Source organism: Chrysemys picta, chromosome 2, assembly GCF_011386835.1.
Source record: "Chrysemys picta bellii isolate R12L10 chromosome 2, ASM1138683v2, whole genome shotgun sequence".
Taxonomy (NCBI): Eukaryota; Metazoa; Chordata; order Testudines; family Emydidae; genus Chrysemys; species Chrysemys picta.
Window position 1 is genome coordinate 203188662 of NC_088792.1, and position 20815 is coordinate 203209476.

At 42.1% G+C, this 20815-nt stretch overlaps 1 protein-coding gene across 1 annotated transcript in view; it reads left to right on the top strand.

Moving 5' to 3' along the window:
- Nucleotides 1-20815, top strand: part of APCDD1 (APC down-regulated 1) — a 36579-nt gene that overhangs the window by 14477 nt on the left and 1287 nt on the right. The window contains exons 3-4 of the mRNA XM_005282659.5: nucleotides 1744-2275; nucleotides 19149-19470. Coding sequence (XP_005282716.1) covers nucleotides 1744-2275; nucleotides 19149-19470 — 854 coding nt within the window. The remainder of the gene's footprint in view (nucleotides 1-1743; nucleotides 2276-19148; nucleotides 19471-20815) is intronic.

Here is a 20815-nt window from a genome sequence, read left to right on the forward strand (position 1 = left end):
GAGCCTAGCCCCATTTGTGCCTTTGAAAATCTTCCCCAAGATTAACAACTTAGCCCCTCACCTATAGGTCATGCATTCAGGTGGCCAAAAAGCATTACCATCTGATGGCTGTTCATATATAAATTTACACTAAGTGTTTAGGAAGTTTGAACAGCTGCTACCAATACTGTACCTGTTCTGTGGTCAGTTAAGATGCTTCATATTTCAGTGCTCTTGTCCTTCCTCTAAATTCACTATTTTTTTAAAAAGGAAATATTTATTTATTTTGCAGCCACTTCCTATGAGGAAGAACTGCTTTTCATGACACTCCTGAGACAAAACCGAAAATATAAACAAGATTAGACATTCAAACCAGTATGGTTCAAATTAAGCTTCATATTTAAAAATCATGTAACCCGAGAGAGAAAATATAAATGATAAAATGACAGATTGTGGGTAAATTTTTCCTAGGAGCAACTATACACAACTACACTTTTTTTTTTTCCTTCCAAAGCAGTGTTAGCTAAAGAAAGAACATAAGAGCTTATTATTCCAGTTGTGCAAGTGATAAAAGAGGAGGAAGAGGAAGGGCTGCCCAGAGATTATTAACGTAGGAACCTGGGACTTGGGAAAACCCAAGTTCAGTTCCCTCCTCAGTCACAGACTTTCTTTGTTACTTTGGGCAATTCATTTAATTGCCTCTGTGCCTGAGTTCTCCATCTGTAAAATGAAGGTGATAGTCCTTCCTTACTTCATGGGTATGGCCCTACCAAATTCACAGTCCATTTTGTTCAATTTCACAGTCATAGGATTTTTAAAAGAATACATTTCATGATTTCAGCTATTTAAATCTGCAGTTTCACGGTGTTGTAATTGTAGGGGTCCTAACCCAAAAAGGAGTTTGGGGGGGTGGAGGTCCCAAGGTTATTGTAGGGAGTGTTGCAGCACTGCTACCCTTACTTCTGCGCTGCTGCTGACAGCAACGCTGCCTTCAGAGCTGGAGAGCAGCGGCTGCTGGCTGGGAGCCCAGTTCTAAAGGCAGAGCCGCCACCAGCAGCAGCACAGAAGTAAGGATGGCATGCTATTGTATTTCCACCCTTACTATTTCTACTCTGCTACCTGCAGAGTTGGGCCATCATTCAGCAGCTGATACTCTCTGGCCACCCAGCTCTTAAGGCAGCAGCACAGAAATAAGGGTGGCATGGTATGGTATGGCAGGGTGCTGCCTTCAGAGCTGGGTATCTGGTCAACAGCTGCCACTCCCTGGCCACCGAGCTCTGAAGGCAGCACAGAAATAAGGGTGGCAATACTGCAACCCCTGTAAAATAGCCTTGTGACCCCCTGCAACTCCCTTTTGGGTCAGGACCCCCAATGTGAGAAACTCCGGTCTTCCCCATGAAATTTCTATAGTATAGAGTAAAAGCACACAAGACCAGATTTCAAGGGGGAAGACCAGATTTCATGGTTCATGACATTTCTCATGGCCATGAATTTGGTAGGGTCCTACTCATGGGGGGCATTGGGAGGATAAATACATTAAAGACTGTGAGGAGCTCAGATACTACAGTCATGGTGGCTATGTAGGTATCACAGGTAGTTGAGTGGTATAAAAAGATAATGCATTTGAGAGGTTTCTACAGTACTAATGCAGTGCTAATATACTAGTGCACACTATAAGAATTTGACCATCTTATTAATTGTAGCATGATAGTGTGGTATATCTCTCTAAAATTTTGTTTTATATCATTTTCAATCCTCCTACAGCTGTGAAGTTAGATCAGGCCCAGAGTTTATCACAAGATCCTATAGATTCTACAACAACAACACATTCAAGGCCTACCAGTTTTATTACGGTGGTAACCGCTGCACAAACCCTACTTACACCTTAGTTATCCGTGGTAAAATTCGTCTTCGTCAAGCATCCTGGATCATCCGAGGGGGAACTGAAGCAGATTACCAGTTGCATAACATTCAGATCATCTGCCACAGTGAAGCAGTAGCCGAAAAACTAAGTGAGTTGGTGAACCGTACATGTCCTGGATTTGTACCAGACAACAATCCCTGGGAGCAGGATGTGAGCTACAATTTGTGGAGAGAAGAGAATGGCTGTGAATGCACCAGAGCTCTTAATTTTGCCATGCATGAACTTCAACTGATCCGAGTAGAGAAGCAGTATCTACATCATAATTTAGATCACCTAGTGGAGGAGCTATTTCTCGGAGACATCCATACTGATGCTACTCAGAGGATGTACTATCGGCCTTCTAGTTACCAGCCTCCTCTTCAAAATGCGAAGGTACATTCACTTTATTTTTTGACAAAAGAAGCAAACCAAATTCGGAATCTTTTCTGAATTAACAGTTGTATCATAACCTAACCCCCTCCTCCCCCCATTATTCTAGAGTCAGAGATGGATTGCAGGGTTACAGACAATGCAATTCAATCAATTTTAAGTGATAATTCATGGGAGTAATATCTCATTTGTGGATTATGAAATTGCATTAAGTGCATTATAAGTTTGGGTCAATAGGAGGATGGGCTGCTTGAGCAGGAAGAGAGCGCCACTCTGCGTTAGAACCGATTACCAGAATGGGGAGATGAGAACTGTTATAGAAATGGACAAAGACTGAAAGTCAGCATCAAAAAGGAGAGAAGATTCGAGATTTGAGGCAGAAATTGGTAGAGAGAAGGAAGAGGTAGAAGCAGAGGGTGGAAGGTGGTGAAAAGGCAGCAGTAGTGAAGAGGGAAATAAAATTGTGTGAGCATATGGAAGTCCATCAGCCAAGAAAGAGGGAATTGGAGGGTAAGGACATAAGAGGGGCAGCATGAAGGAGGGAACAATTGGTAGACTGTGCAGATCATGGATCCAGACTCAGATGCATACATTATTTGAAATGAAAAACAGGGACATTTTGAATCTGAGGCTATAATTCCATTTTAGGATTCCATTTTCAGTCTGCCCTCTGCTTCAGTGTGAGCTGATCAAACCAGAGTGAGTTTAAAAAAAAATCAAAGAGGGGAGTGTGCAGTGGTGTACATTTGCAGTGAGTCTGTCCATCTTTTCTGATGACCTCTCAAAGAAATGTAGCAACTGGAACCATAGGCGCTGAGTTTCTTCTTTTCCCTGGAGGTGCTCCACCCGCTCCCTCGAGGCCCCACCCTTTCTCCACCCCTTTCCGTTGCTGCTCCATCCCCTCCCCGCCTGCTCGCTGCTCTCTGCCCTCCCCTAACTTCTCCCCCAGCCTTTAATCAGCTGCTTAGTGATGCCCTGATCAGTTAATCAGGGGGCTGCCAAACAGCTGAGCACCCACAGAGTCAGCACCTATGATTGGAACCACATTTGAGACTTCAGTTGCCATTAATAACTTCCACAAAGAGACTGATTTTTGGATCATTTCCAGTTAATGGGTTATCACAATTTTTAACTTTTCACTATAACTGTTACAAAAATGGACCACAACATGCTGAGTGTGAGAGGAGACACAACCAGGGAAGAGAGCAATTTGGGGAGAGTGGGTTTGGGTTCCCATTCATTCACATAACCCTTCCACCTTCCCAGAGTTGCTTCTGTCCTCTCCCTCACTGGAATTCCAACAGTATGACATCTCTAGATTGTCATCTTATCAGCTCACCTCAAGTGGGCCTGGAACAACTTTTCATTTACTTTTTAAACCCTACATCTTCCCAAAATAGATTCTAGCCAGAGCAGACATACACACACCCGTAATCAAAACACCTGAGTTCAGAACAATTTTAATTTTTCTATTTCATTTGCTTGACTAAAATAAATAACATTCTATTTTTGATTTGTTTTCTCTTTACTTATTTTGGAGTGAGGATCTTTGTTTAAATTTATTTGTTTAAAATTATTCTTTGAAAGGGATCCTTAAATACAAAAGTACACTGATGAATGTTGTAGCTATACTAGCAAATTTTGTAGGTGTTTTTCAGAACAGTTGGAATGGAGACAAAACTCTGATTTCAGTACAACCAGCTAAGACTCTGGGACAGTCCCACCAAACCTGGTTATCCTGATATTGACCATTACATGACATGGTAAAAATGTCTGCACTTAATTTTAGAGAACTTTAATAGAGGTTCAATGTTAGAATGGTCGGCTTTACTGCTCAGCTGGCTATACAGAAACTAGGATTTTGTAAGTTCTACTGTCACCTCTCGTCACCATTCAGCTGCCTGGCGTCTGTGTTGCAATGGCATTGCTAGACTGCTCACCTCTTAAAATGCAATGCTCTAGTTAAGACGAATAAATCTTGCAAAACAAGCCTGTCTCTTAGACCCATCTTCCTGCCATGTGAAGTCTGACTATTAACATATCATCAGCACAAGCTGGGTCTAGTAAAGTTTTACTGAAAACAATATTTATACACTGTTCCACATATCATTGTATAAAATGTAAGCCGAAGAAATATAATGGACAAGCTAGAAGACTTTATCGATATCCCAAAATATTTAAAGCAGAGTAACTAATGTCAGGCCACCCTGGAAATTTGCCAGAAGCCCAGAAACCACACCAATATTGAGAATAGCTAGAAGAATGTAACCCCCATCATTCTTCACTCCCGGGGTTTGTCTCAGACCACAATACAAAATGCACTGTTTTGCTTTGAGTGGATCATGCCTATGTATTGTAGACCAGGACAAACATAAGCCTTTTTTGTAGAATCCGACAATTTTCATCTGGGCTCGTGACCAGGTTGTGGCAGGAAAGGGCTAGTCAATCTGTCTCATCATGTATAAGAAGTTTATATACTTTGATGGGCCAAATTCTGCCTTCAGAGGCATGTGCACACTCCCATTGAAATCAATGGGAGTCTACTGTATGGATTCCAGGCAGATTTTGGTCCTAGATTTTACCAGAACTGGTAGAAGAAGAAAAATAACTTGAAAGATCAATATTCTGGGAGCTCAGTGCATCCAAACATAAGCTTATCTGTCAGCATATAGGCAGAGTCCAAGTCAGGGGTGAGCTAACTTTTTGGCCCAAAAGCCACATCTGGGTGGGGAAATCACATGAAGGGCCATGAATGTAGGGCTGAGGCAGGAGGTTGGGGTGTAGGTGTGAGGGGGTGCAGTGTGCCAGAAGGGGCTCAGGGCAAGAGGTTGGGGTGCAGGATGTACGAGTGGGCTCAGGGCAAGGGGTTGGGGTGCAGGAAGGGTGCGGCAGGGGGTTGGGATGCAGGAGGGGTTCAGGGTGCAGGCTTGGGCCTGAAGTGGCTCCGGGGCGGCAGCAGCACACAACGGGGCTAAAACAGGCCCTGTGCCACTCCCAGAAGCAGCCAGCACCATGTCCCTGTGGCCCCTGGGGGAGGAGGGAGGGATAGAGGGCTTTGCACGCTGCCCTCGCTTGCGGGTACCTTCCCCGAAGCTCCCATTGGCCATGGTTCCCAGTTCCCGGCCAATAGGAGCTGCGGGGGGCGGTGCCTGCAGACAAGGGCAGCACACAAAACCCTCTACCCCCACCCCATCCCCAGGGGCCGCAGGGACATGGTGCCGACCACTTCTGGGAGTGGTGCGGGGCCCGCGGCACCACGGGGGCGGGGGGGCAATTCCGTGGGCCGGATCCAAAGCCCTGACGGGCCGGATCCAGCCCACAGGCCGTAGTTTGCCCACCCCTGGTCCAACTCCTAAGGCTGAATTAATGACATTGGAACATCATTCATATATGTATCACTGACAACAGAGAACGACATTACTACACGGAGGGCAAGCTAATTCAGAGTATTCTCAAGGTACCTAAAAGTGCAGACAGATGCAAGTACTGGGTAATAAAAAAACAGTGTAGTTTAGGAGATCTGGCTTTATTCTCTGTTCTGTCACTGGACCGAAGTCACCTCACCTCTGCCTCTCCTCCATCCTGTGTCTATATTGCCTGTTTGGACTGAAAGCTCTTCAGGGTAGGAAATGTCTCCCACTATGTGCCTGTACAGTACCTAACCCAGTGGGGTCCCAATCTTAGTTGGAGCCAGTAAGCGTAACTGTAACAAAACAATTAATAGAACCTATACAAGGCCTGAAAAATGAAGATTCTTTAGATACTTTTAGTTTTGTGCATCTTTTTCAGATTCTTGCGACTTTTTTTTATGGGAAATTTGGGCATTGAGACAATAAACTTTCATTATGATAGTTAGTAGGAAAAAACATGTATATTAGTATTAGCCATCATAAAAGGCTGCTGGGTTTTGATGTGTATCTACCCATGAAGTCTTCTGTACCAGCGGGCTGTTAACCTGGCCCTGGGCTGCAGGTTTTTTGAATGTAGGAAGAATGGTAACAGAAGATGCGTTTTTTAAAGACCACACACACATACCATTGAAAGGTTATAACCCTTCTTCTTTGAACTTCTTTCCTTTTCTAATTGCTGGTCCACAGGGACCCAGCTGAAAATGAGTTTAAATGCTAAATTGAGTTTAAAACCACTAGTCAGAGACTCCTCTGGAAACTGGACACCTTAAATAAATAGAAACATTAAATCAACTTGTTTTTTTAAGCTTTCTATAGTCATGCAGCAAGACTGGGGAGGTGAGGAAATAGCCATTGAACAGAATCAGGTGTGTTGTGTGGAATCTTTCATATATGGCTTGTTTCATTTTCCCCCCCCCCCCCTTTTTTTTTTTAAATATATAAAGACTTGTCTAAAATTAGTTTTTAAGAAGATTCACTGTCTGCATTAAAATTATAATTAGGCCACCATGAAGATGATAACTCCACCCAACTCGTAAATTTACATACCCTAAAAGTTGGATGTGATAGCCATCACATTCATTACTTGTGCAGTTGAAGCAAATGGTAATTAAAAGCAAATGGCTGCTGGATCAGTTAGAAATGCTAAAGCCGCATGATCAGACTTTAAACAAATAGAATTGGGCCTTTTCCAAATTCCTGCAGTGATTTAGCCACAAGATGGCAAATCAAAGGGGCTGTCCAAAAACCAGACAGCTTTAAGCCAAGCTACTAATCTAAGTAAATTCACAAATGCCCATATCTTAACTCAAGTGTACATATGAAATTGGGGAGCTTTAAGAAAAGATCTAACTTGTAATCTCTTAAGGCCTTACAAATTCTCTTATCTAAGAGCATATCCTACACAAATTCTTCCTTTAAAACATTGTACATTAAGAATTTATCAGTGTTGGGTCAATATGCTGACAGAGCTGAAGATAATAAATTCAGATCTGATTCTGAAAGTTGCTGAGCATCTTCAGCTTTTGTTGAAGTCATTTGGAGTTCAGAAAGGTGCCCTGCACCTTGCAAATTCAGCCTTTTAAATAATAGCTGAGAACTGAGAGAGACAGAAAGAAGGTTGGAGCGACCTTAGCGGTGTAATGGTAGCAATATGTTGTGTTGTGTCATATGGAAGATCTAAGGTCAAGAGTGACCTCAGGGATTCTTTCTCATTAGCCATAGAAATTACATGGTTTGCAGAGGTGATGTGAGATATAAGGCTCCTAATGGTCTGAGAAATCAAGAACAGGTGTGGAGCTCAACCTGCTCTTAGTGAAAGAATAAGAGCTCTATTTAGAAAAGATGCATATGTCCTAAAAATGGAGGGAATATGCATGGAAATCATACTGGCACCCAGCTTGCACATATAATTTGCCCTAAAATATTGTTTACTGAATACATTGAACTCCAGGTGCCTCTTTCTCTTTATTCTGTCAGGCTACAAAGATCAGAGTGAGGATTATGTTAACAGGTTATTCTACTGACATCGTGGTAGCTATTAGTGTTAGGACAAAATTGTTTGTAAGGTCATCAAAACCGAAAAATGTTTGAATACCCTTATTTACCACTTTTTTGTGTGATCAAATATTTGAGACATTCAATTTTAATGATAAACATTCCCATTCAAAACCATATACTAAGTGTCTTCTCTCTTGCAAATTTTTTTGGGGGGAGGGGTGATTTTCAGAAGAGCTTAGCACTTGCAAGTACCATTGACTGTGGGTGGAGTTCTGGGTACTCAGACATCTGGAAAATCAGATTTTAACTGAGCATCCAAAACCAGAGGTGTCTAAAATTAGTGGACACATTTTGAAAATTTGGTCTTTAATCTCTGAGTTTCTTCATCTGTAAAATGAAACCACTACTTATTTGCCTAGTACCCAGGATAATTTCAAGGATAAATTAATAAACTTCTATAAAGTGTGTTAAATACCTCAGATAGAAGGTGATATGTGTAAAATATTACCTCAGCCAAGAAATAATTGTCTGAGGACAATATTTTTTTGATTGGCCAAACCATAAATACTACTACTAAAACATGCAAAGGTCTATTCTAGATGCGGTGGGAAATGGAGGGGTTTCATATCTTTGTATTTGCATAAGACAGTTGCTTAAAGAAATAGAGTGGGGGAAAGGAAAAAGCAGAAGAAAACTATTATTTAAAAACCCAGTGATTTCAAGACAATTATGAATAATAGGATGTATGGGATTATCTTTAGAAATATATTAACCAATCATTTAGCTGAGGTTTATTTTCATATTACAAATCTACTGGGTATAATGTAACAAAGGATGTGCTACTTTTAAAAGTTCTTCTTACTTTTAAAGTAACACACTATACTTTCTCTTCATAGAAAAGCCAATGTTAAAGAAAGGCTAAGGTGAAGTGACTTTTGCTCTTGTATAAAACTTGAAGACTTAAAAAATGTGCTTTATTTTGTCTTTGTGGATTTAATTATTAGTTCTATTGTACAATTGTAAAAGCATAACTAACATTTTAAGGCAGCTTTATTCTTGCAGTTCTTCATGCAGAGTCTTCAAGTTCAATCAAGTTCAAGTTCAATCACTTGCATCACTTTTTCCAGGACCTTGTTTGTTGCTTCTGCTTCCCAAAATATATATGGTTTGTTGCTTCCGAAAATATATATGATTTGTCACTATAAATTAGCATCAATGTAGCTGGATAGATGACAGATGCAGGCATGTTCCTCTGAGGAAAAAGCTGTTTGGGTCTCGTTTCATCTTTTGCTGTGGATGGTGGGATTTAAATTCAGGAAGAACAACAATTTAAGACTTTCATACTTTATTTTGATTTTATGTGGGGTTGTGAAATTCAGTTAAAATCATTTATATCAGACAATGGTGCAATTATAGTGCCTTCAGCTTCCTTCCCTGCCTTTCTGCTCCTGGGAGCATTTGACACATACAATGCCCTAAAATTTGTGGTATTCATATGTGGACAAATTTCACTGCTTCCCACCCTTCTGCCTGCTCTGAATTCCCCAAAAAACCTGGCAGTGTTGCAGCAGGATTAGATTTTTTTTTTTTTCCCCAACAGTATGAAACATTTTTCATTTGTTTCATGACTTTTAATTAAAAGTTTTAAATCTTCTGTTGTCCTTATGAGTAAGTTCATCCCATTTGGCAGCCTGAGCTACAACTGCTTCAATCATACTTCTCAATGACCAGCAATCAGCCTTCTATGTTGGCCACCTTGGCCACATATGAGGTCATGACAACCGTACAAGTTACCACTTTTGTGGTGGAGTTCATTAAAGAGTTGTCTTGGTCTGGAATTATCTTTGAGGGTGGAGGAGTGGAGTGAGAAATTGTACTGAGTATCCATGAAAGTGACAAGGTGGGTGAGGTAAGCTTTCTCTCACCCACAGAAGTTGGTCCAATAAAAGATATTACCTCACCCACCTTGTCTCACTAAAATATCCTGGGACTGACATAGCTACAACAACACGGCATAGCCTTGAAAGTGTCCTTTATGTGGCCTGAGCTACTTGGCAACATGAGATGAAGTCCAGCTTTTTGCATTTATTTTAAGACATTTTTAGCCTCCCTCTGCATTTAATGGCTCAAAAGATTTTTTTTTTTTTTTTAGGTTATTTTTGTTTCCATCTTGGGACTTTTTAGTTGCTAGATCTAGGATCTGCCACCTAGATTCTCAGGTGATGAGTTGCTTAGAAGTGTTTATAGTAATAGTTGTGACCTGACATGCCCTTTCTGCTGTTAGCCAGCTCTGCCTCGGCAGACTAGCTTTGTGGATTTTTGCTGGATTATTGGTAAGAGTATATTTTATTTTTCTCTTCCCTCCTACCTTGCCCCCCCGGCCATATTTTCATCCAGCTGATTTCAGTTACTTGATTCACAACTCTGACATTTCTAACTAAATAACTGCCTGTTATTGAGTTTTCTGAGACACTATCTAAACAGGACCCACTTCTTGGGTCACAGCCTCAGCTGCTGTGAATCAGTGTTGCTCCATTGACTAATGGAATGAATTTACATCTGCAAAAGATCTGGCTCTTTTGAAGCAACCTTTTGCATGAAAGGTGCTGGAGTAGATAAGGGAGTGGATGGCAGTAGGATCAGGACATGTTAGGAATCATTTTTGTTTTTATATAATTTTATGAAGCCCAGTATTTTTATAAAAAAGTAAGTGACTTCACAGTGCATGAAGTATGTGAGTTATTCTAATTGAGCAAGATAGTGGTGACAGCAGCATAGGAAGAGAGCTGGTAAGCTGGCTTAAACCACAATGGTAGAGTGGAGGGAACTTAAACCAGAAGCATTAAGTATATCCCTAGTGAGCTGAGCTTAAATAAAAAGTGAAAGTTAAAAGCATTGGGGCCCCAAGTGAGGCATTACAGAAAGAAGCAATCGCTCTGCCAAGAGTTTCTGGGTTGGGTTTTTGTTTTTCATTGGTGTCACTGGAAAGGAGAGAGTATGATAAGGAAGAGTTCAAAGGCAGGCAAGCAGGAGAAGAAAGGATATTTGCGTGGTGTTTGTTTTTGGGTTTTTTTTGGTTGGTTGGTTGATTGGTTTTTTTTGAGGCAGAGTATATGCTTGTGAATATCTTACTGGGCTTATCATTTAAAAAGGGTATGTTCACCATTTGGTGGCTCCAGAGGAAGAGGGCAGGGGAGTTGCATGCAGCTTTAGCATGTGTGAAGGGAGGAATTACTTCCCAAACCCCTTTTCAAGTCAATGGAAATGGACTGTCTTTGCACTAGGCTCCTGCTTTTATTTAAAATCCCTCCTTTACCTGTAAAGGGTTAAGAAGGTCAAATAACCTGGTTGGCACATGACCAAAAGGACCAATGAGGGGAGAAGATACTTTCAAATCAGTGGGGGAAGGTTTTTGTTTTGTGCTCTCTGTGTGTGTTCTCTCCGGGACAGCAAGGAACCAGGACAGTGAAAATACATCTCCTAAAGCCATACCTGAACTAAACATCTAAGATTACAAATTGTAAGTAATAGCAAGGAAATGCGTTAGATTATCTTTTGTTTTAACTTGTGAATTGTCCCTAGCTGAGAGGGAAGTTTGTTCTTTTTTTTTTTTTTTTTTTTTTTTGGTAACTTTAAAGTTTTTGCCTAGAGAGGAATCCTCTGTTTTGAATCTGATTACCCTGTAAAATTACCTTCCATCCTGAATTTGCAGAGGTGCTTCTTTTACTTTTTCTTTATAATAAAGTTCTGCTTTTAAGAACCTGATTGGTTTTTAGTGTCGTAAAAACCCAAGGGGCTGGTCTGTGCTCACCTTGTTTTCTCTCAAGCCTCCCCAGGAAAGAGGGTGAAAGGGTTTGCGGGGATATTTTGGGGAAACAGGAACTCCAAGTGGTCCTTTTCCTAAATCTTTGTCTAACTCACTTGGTGGTGGCAATACCGTTCCAAGGACAAGGAAGAATTTGTGCCTTGGGGAAGTTTTTAACCTAAGCTGGTAGAGATGAACCTAGGGGGTCTTTCATGCGGGTCCCCACATCTGTACCCTAGAGTTCAGAGTGGAGAGGGAACCCTGACAGGAGTAGTATAAATTTATAAGGGATTGACAAGCTCTAAAGAAGTGCTACTCAGAAAACGAGTGTTCATAGCTGTGGGTCCCCCTGCCTCAGAATTCTCAGGGTATGTCTACACTGCAATTAGACACCTGTGACTGGCCTGTGCCAGGTGACTCAGGGTCCTAGAGCCTGGGTTCCAGCCTGAGCCCAAACATCCACACCACAATTAAACAGCCCCCTAGCCTGGGCCCTGCCAGCCTGAGTCAGCTGGCACAGGCCAGCCGTGGGTTTTTAATTGCAGCGTAGACATACCATCAGTCTTACCTCTCCTTAGCTCAAATCAGCCCTAAACAGCTGGAGTCACGTACTTACTCCTGATTCAGACTCTCCTGTAATAAAGTGCTAGATTCAGGATGGGACTTTGAGAGCTACATGACACACCATTATCTGCACCACACATGCTTCTGTCCTCTTAATGTGCCCCCTCCTGAAAGGTGTAAACTCCTATTAGGAGCATGAGTAAAGCAGATCAGGAAATGGTAAACTTGTTCTGTCCAAATATTCAAAAGGAACAAAAAAAGATTTTTTTCCCTGAATTTTCATGGAAATATTTTAATTTTTCAGTGAGAAACCAAACACTGAAAATGTTTGTTTTTTCACTTAAATTTTTTTGTCAAAAGAAGCAACCGTTTTCCCCAAAAAAACTTTGTTTTGAAAAAGTTTATTTTAAAAAAATTGAAGTGTTTAGTTCCATCCCCCCCCCCCCCTATGCTATCTCATGATTAGGCTCATTTTGATCAATACAATAGAGAGCGCATTGGTTGATCACCTAAAAATAACTACTTTTTTTATGGCACCCCCATCACCATTGTCTGAGATGTAGTTCTCAGGATCAAGTCATTGTTCTTGGCTGGTCACTAGACACTACTGTAATAAACATCATCAGTAATAACGTGCTTACCATCTGCACAATGTAGCTCATTGATTTAAAAAGTAGGACCGGACTGTTGGATTCCACTTGAATTCCAGCTGCCTCTCTCCTTTAAAGAAATGTAATGCTGCTTTTCTGAAAAGGGCTTAAAGGGCTTTTAATTTTGTAAAGTAGGAGTGAAGTATGAAGGTGTTCAGTTCAGACCAGGCAAATACCCTCCAAGGAGATAACATTAGGCTTTATTTTTGACACATTTTACCATCACTCAGGTGTGCAGAAAACAGCCATCTCCCTGATGGAGTGTCTCTAACCCTCGTGTAACCATTGTGACCAGCTCTGAGAACAACAAGCCCCTGGCAGCTAAAGGATTTGTAAGAAAAATAAAATGTATTGGGAAGGATTGTATTTCTGAATTCCCAATCACAAGGGGACTTGAAAAAGGCTAAAGAACCGCACTCCTACTGCTGTTTTAATGGGGCTTCCCCCAGGTGAAGACAAGGGCTCCCTGACCCGATCACCCTTTCAGCGGAAGCAACAGCAGAGAATAATGAAAAGTGGTGGTGGTGATCTTCAAATCACTGGGATCCTCTTTTGTCTCTGATCTAGGGTGACCAGATGTCCTGATTTTATAGGGACAGTCCTGATTTTTGGGTCTTTTTCTTATACAGGCTCCTATTACCCCCCCACCCCAACCCCATCCTGATTTTTCACATTTGCTGTCTGGTCATCCTACCCTGAACTCCTGAACAGAGCTGTCAGCTAGGGAACCAGCCTTAGTCTACATGGCCTGACTGGCTGAGTTTACAGTCAAACTCAGAAGAGTCACCAGGAACGGAGAAGATTTGGGCAACCATGGAGTCAGCATTATGCAGCTATTAACACAAGAAAAGCCCTCTGCAGAATAAGAAAAAGCCCCTATAGCTCCATAGCTTGGGACGCTTGTAGAGTTTTCATTTGGCAGCAGCTACTGTAGAGGCTGTTTCTTCTAGATAGATCCCATTGTTTGAAATACTTGTTCACACATAGCTCTTGCTTTACAAAAAAGTAAGGCTCTATCCATCTTATCCACACTTCATTTTAAAGCACTTGAGCTTATTTTATGCTCAAGTGAGTTTTTTTATTAGAAATAATTTTAGTTGTGCTTGGAGAATAGCAGCCGTCAAATGCTTTTTGCCTCTGTTTAAGGTTTTCTTTAAATGTCTGGGTTTAGAAACTAGATCCTATTGCCCTTGCTAAAGACATATGGAAAGGGAATGATTTTACAAGGCCTTAAGCAGTGTGATTTAAAGCCAAAAGTAGTTGGCCTAGAAAAGAAAGGTCTCACGCATGAAAGCAACATTGAAAAAGAAAAAGCCACCCTCAAAAATAAATCACTCCCTAATCAGATCCATTCACTTTAGAACAAAAACTAAATATCTTTCTTCCATTAATTGGACAAAAGCTACATTTTCAGGGATTTTGGAACAATGTCTAAGCATACACTTGCTATTAAAAAGTTCATAGCTCTCTTAAAACAATTTTCAGTCAAAGCGATAATGAAGCTGAAAGGGGTTTATAGGGGATTGGAAGGAATAGTCTGGATCACAAAGGAGCACTGGCTTCAGCAGAGCTCCCACTAGAAGGCTGCCAGCATAAGTAAAAAGAAAGATTAGAAACTTTATATTATAGCCCTGCTCATGAACAAACCCTAAAACAAAATCTGATGAAACTTTTGTTTCCTCCTCCCTCTGTTGTACCATAAAAAACTTACCAGGTCTTATCTGCAGGCTTGCTTGGGATTTATGAAACTCATCTGTCGTCTTCAAGTAAATCAGAAAGTTTTCTGCTGAAGATTTATGGTTCAGATTTGCTCATGGGCTAATAATTTTTTTAAATAAACGAATCAGTACTTGTGAAAGGTGTTGGACTGACAACTTAGAAACTCACTGCACATCTCAAGTAGCTGCACTGCAGTTTACTCCATTCTCCCTTGCCGATATGCCTCGGCCATGAATGGGGAAGAGTGCAGTTCAGTCTTCATCTCCCTTCAATCCCGAGTTCCTCTGCTGAAACTACTAGCAAGGTTGTCAAATGAGAGGTGGAGAGCTGCTCACTGCCCTTCTATTTCTTTTAACTTAGACTGGCTCACAAAGCCAGTTAACTTCCAGTCTTTCTTAGATAGGCCTTCCATTGCCTCTATTACCATAGTATCTGGGCAGTGCTCAGTCTTCAATGTATTTACTCTGACTACATCAGTGCTTGGCAGAGAATGCACATTTTGTAGATAGGGAAACAGGAGTCTGGTTGTTTTTTTTTGTTTTGGCTCAAGGTCATACAGGCAGCCTGTGGCATAGCCAGGAATTGACCTCTGGTCTCCAGCGTCCTAGGCTAGCCACCAAACCATTGGACCAACAAACTCCAGATGGAACTCTCAAGCCTCAGAAAAAGCCACACTTTCACAATCCTCATATATTATTGGTGCTTTTTTAATGTTCATGTAAGCTAAATATTCAGGACCAAGTTCGGTTCTCAGTTACAGTCATGCAAATCTCTATTAGCGCCACTGGATCAGTGAAATTACGCAGTGGCATTTTTCTGTATTTATACGGGCATATTCCATGAAAGGGGAGAAAGGCACAAGACTGTGTGTTCTGTACCTTTCCTTCTAACTACAGAAGCTTTTTCAATCTAGTGTAAAGTACCTACCACAACATTCTGTACTTCAGCAGCCCTTTATAGAAATATTGCCATCAGATCCGAAGATGATCTATGTAAACAAACAGAATGCAGCAAATACACAACAGGTGCTAGAGCAGAAAATTTTGCTTTTATCTAACAGCGCTCTAGTTATTCTGCATAATTTAATTATTTATAGACATAATTCATGTTAACTAAAAGAATGTTTCCTAATACTTCAATAAACTGTGGTTCAAAGTTTGCTTAGCAAAGGAGAAACAGTTTCTCTTGCAGCTGAGTAATCTGCACTTTGAAAGCAAACTAAACTGCCCTCTCTTGCCAAAAAAAAACCCCAAACCCTAAAACTTTGCGAAGTCACAAACAATTAGTGCTAGAAACTACATAAAAGTCTTTATAGTTTTCATTTCCAATGTTAGAGGACTGGGAGCCTTGGAAATTGAAGTCTGACATCAAGAGAAGGTTCATTCTGCATGTTCGTTTAGTTACTGCACACCCAACAAACTGCATCCCATACCAAAATGCACCTGATGTGTAATGGTTTGGTCATTGTGTCAACACTTCTCCATTAGAAAGAGAACTGAGACTCCCCCTCCCCCCCACATATACACACACACTCATTTTACTTTCTGTGGAAGGCCTCCAACAGCATATTTATAATGCTAAACCACACCCAGCTCTAGCCCCCCTTCATGTCAGGTAAAAGGGCCAGAGAAGTGCAAAAAAAGCTCTCAAACCCTGGGAGCTGGCTTAAGGGGTGGGGTGGGAATTCTCCATGAGGAAGACAGCCTTAAGGTCACAGCACAATGGAGATTCTGGGGATAGCTGCAACTGCTAGGCAGCTGGAGCAGCTGCCATAACTGACACTGGCCCCCTGTCTAAATTACACTGGGAGTCCTGGAGCGGAGCAGGCCAGGATTGGGAGGGCACCAATGGCTTAAGGTCACCCTAGCCCTCTCCCTACATCCTGGGCTGAGTTCGGTGCTGCTCCTGGTGGGGCCACAGCTCAGAATCACAACCCACATGTCCATACAGGGCTGAATCTTGCTGAGTGCCCTCATCTTCAGTGGGAGTCAATGGAGATGCTTCACACCTTGCAAAGTCAGGCCCATTTAGACTGTGAAACTGTGCCAGATAAACAAGCCAAAGCGTGTTCCCATTGAAATCAATTGTATACCTCTCACTGATTTTAATGGCACTAAAACATAGCCAATACTGAACTACATGCTTGTATTATAAAAATGATAACATGTCAGATAGTCTTGGCCCAGAATGTAGGAGTTAAAATATCCATTAGAAATGTTTTCTTGATTTTTTTTTTTTTATTACAATGAAGACACATAGTTTCAGTGTAAACATGTCAACCCAAAGACTGCAGCATTGTCTAGTATACGAGAACCAGAAAGCGACACTAGGCCGTAAGTGAGACAAAATGGGTGAGGTAATATCTTTTATTGGCCCAACGTCTGAAGAAGAGCTCTGTGTTAGCTCAAAAGCCTGTCTCTCTCACCAGTAGAAGGTGGTCCAATAATAGATATCACCTCACCCACCTTGTCTCTCTAATAGTGTGGGACCAACACAACAACGCTGCATAGTAGGCCATAAGATCATAAGAATGGCCATATTGGGACAGACCAATGGTCCATGTAGGAGTATCCTGTCCTCTGACAGTGGCCAGTGCCAGATGCTCCAGAGTGAATGAGCAGAATTTGATTTCCAATTTTTAAAGGATACCTTTTTGCCTCTTTTATTCTGCTGTTAAGCTCTGGTAGCAGTTTTTGGGTCTTCTTACAGTGTTTTGTATTGGGGGTATCTATATCATTTGAGCTTCTATTATGGTGTTTTTAAATAGTTTCCAGGCAGCTTGCAGGCATTTCATTTTTGTCGCTCTACCTTTGAATTTCATGTAACTAGTGTCCTCTTTTTTGTGTAGTTCCCCTTTTTGTACTTAAATGCTACTGTGGTGTGTTTCTTTGGTATTTTTCCCCCTAAAATAGGGTTACCATATTTTAAGTGTCCAAAAAGAGGACACTCCACGGGGCCCTGCCCCCGCCCCAACTCCGCCCCTTCCCCAAAGTCCCCGCCCCAACTCTGCCCCCTCCCCTAAATGCTTCGCCCCCCCCCCCCCCCCCCCGCTCCTTCCCCGCCTCTGAAGCAGACAGGCAGCAGGTAAGCTGGGGCTGGGGCGGTGGAGGGGGGCGCGAGGAGGTGCAGCCCAGTCCGGCCCCCCGAGCCGAGCGGCTTCCTCCGGCAGCCGGCCCCGGCCAAGATGCTCTGGCCCCAGCGTCTCCAGCCCGGCTCAGCTCGGGTCCTGGGGCGCCGGCCCCGGCTCCGGCCCTGGGTGAGCGGCGCCGGCCGGCGGCCGAGCAGCCCCGGTCCCAGCGGCTCCGGCCGGCTCGGCTCGGGCCCCGGTTCCGGCCGAGCGGTTCCGGCCGAGCAGCTCCGGCCCAGTCCCGGCCCTGGCAGAGCGAGCGGCGCCGCTGGCCCCAGCGGCTCCGGCTCTGGCCCTAGCGGCTCCAGCCCGGACCTAAGCCCAATGACCCCTCCCCTCCCTATTTTCCCGGACATGTCTGACTTTTTGGCAATTCCCCCCGGACAGGGATTTGAGAACCAAAAAGCCAGACATGTCCGGGAAAATCCGGACGTATGGTAACCCTACCCTAAAAGAATGTTAAGTTTAATTACATTATGATTGCTCTTAGCAAATGGTTCAGCTATATTCAGCTCTTGGACCAGATCCTGTGCTCTGCTTAGAACTAAATCAAGAATTGCTTCTCCCCTTGAGTGTTCCAGGACTACCTGCTCCAAGAAACAGTCATTAATGGAGTCTAAACATTTTCTCTCTACATCCCATCCTGAAGTGACATGTACCCAGTCAATACGGGGATAATTGAAATCCCCCATTATTATTGTGTTTTCCGTTTCACCATCACAATCACCATCCTGGTCACATGGTTGGTAGCATATTTCTGCAGCTATACTCTTACTATTCAAGCATGGAACTTCTATCCATAGGGACTGATTGTCCAAAATGAGTGAAAAGCAAGAAGTAAATCAATTGTGAAAATTACATTCTCTCAGTTTAATTATCGATGGTGTTTTATTAGTAGCACACAGGAGAAATTTGATGTTCTGTTTTTAAGTTTAGGGCCAAACTTTGCTTACACACACCTGTGCAACTCCATTTAAGTGAGTGGAGTTGCGTGCATGTCATTGAGAGGAAAATTGACAGAGTCCCTTCAGACACCACTGGAAATGAAATATTTTTGCGTTGATATTTTACACTAAAGTCTAATATCTTCAAAAGTTTAAATAGCAGGATATTAATTTTCCAGACTGCTAGCCAAATTAAAGTTAGGAGGATGTATGTACTTATCCACAGCATCCAAAGTTAATCATTAAAAATAGGTAATTAATACAAAGTCAGAGCTGAACAAATGTGTTCTTTTTAATGAAATTAAGAGCGGGTTTTTAAGGCACCTACTTATCTGAGTTAGCCATTCTGCCAGCATTATAGATTCAAAGTTTTTTTCCCCTTCCAAATGAAGGAAACAATACATACCTGAAGTAAAATATTTGTTCAAAGTAAACCCAGGAGAAGAAATTAATATCTTAACCCTCTCACTGCTGCACAATATACTATGTGCACCATATTCCAGGTATATCACTCTGACATACAGAATCTGCAGTAAAATGAGGCAAACACTTGAAATCCTTAGATGTGAGGTTGATTTCACCTCAGCATGACACACACATCATGGTCTTCATTGAGGAGAATTCATTGTCTAACAGGGTTTTTCTCCACTTTGTTTCAGAATCACGATCATACCTGTATAGCATGTAGAATCATTTACCGGTCAGATGAGCACCATCCTCCAATCTTACCTCCAAAGGCCGATTTGACTATTGGATTGCATGGAGAATGGGTGAGCCAGCGCTGTGAGGTGCGTCCTGAAGTCCTCTTTCTCACCAGGCACTTCATCTTCCACGATAACAACAACACCTGGGAAGGTCACTATTATCACTACTCTGACCCCATCTGTAAGCACCCCACCTTTACCATCTATGCCAAGGGGCGCTACAGCAGGGGAGTGCACTCTTCCAAAGTGATGGGAGGAACAGAGTTTGTGTTCAAAGGTACGACCGCTACATTGCGCAGTTTTGTTCCGTTACTGAGTAAGAAGATAGGTTGTTCATAGCTGGGTGAAAGTTGCCAGTGATAATGATTCAAAACTTGTATAGTGTCAAGAACTTCCCGAACTGATATGCAAACTACGCAGAGGGGTCACATCTCTCACATACACACTGAAATGCAGCAACTTCTGAGGCAAAATGTAGTAACTTTTAAATGCACACCAAAACTACAAAACAGCTTCAGTCACTAAGTGAAGAATATCTAATTGAAACTACAGGAGCATATGGGCAGAATTCAGTTATCCAACTGGTCAGAAAAATGTGGTGAAAGCACTCTCCTCTTATAAAGAATACTGTAGAATCTTTCACCACAAGAGGTCAGTAGCTTTAGCATCTTAAGACAAAAGACATTCCCGCCCCCCCTTGGCATCCCTCTGGGAAACTGGTTCAGCATTGACAATGTCACCTATGGAATCATCACCAAGCACTGACTATACCAGTCCTGCTTAGCTTGAGATCTGGCAAGATTCACAGCCAGATGTGGTCTAACTTGAAATGACATTTGAGAAGCCTCATAATGCCCTTTTAGATTCTCCTATGTCTCCAATTTAGGAAAGAGCCTGACTGGAGGAACTAACCGATTGGAACAGAATTTCCAAAGGAGCCTAAGGGTTGCTCCAGTCTGTCAGAGGCTCTGCTCACAATAGCAACACAGAGCCATGGTTGGTTACCTGGAAGTAATTACTTGGGGTGAAAACTTCAGTAAGGCCAGCATTTCACCCATGTTGCTTATTTATAATGTCTGGTTCAACCTGCTGCTGAACCTATGAGAATCCAGCGCTAGAAAAGCAAGAGGATGAACTGTTAGTTTTCTTTTGTGTAACACCTGGGAAATAATATGGCTCGTGAGACCACCCAAACACATAAACGGCTATAAAATCTCAACGTGAAAATTCTGAGAAATCTTGCTTTAAAAAATATCTTGAATCACATATACGTTGCTAATGTCCTGCTGCAGAATTTACATTTCTGGAGGATTGTGAAGGGTTTTGTTTTATTTTTGGTAAAGTTTGTCATGCTAATCCACTGAAAACCTCAATTCTCTTTTTATGTAACATACTGGGCCAAATTCATCCCTAGTGCAAATGCCATTTAAGTTCCCCTAACCCCATTCCGACCCCAGCTTTTCTTCAGGTCTGTTGCAATTGAGCTGATGAAAATCAACACTCACGTGACAAACTCCATTGAAATCTGGTCAGTATAGTTAGAATTGAAGAAAGTTGTAAGACTTATGTTTGAAATTATAAACTGCGGTTATTTTTTAAGACATGGGATAGGGTCTCTCTAT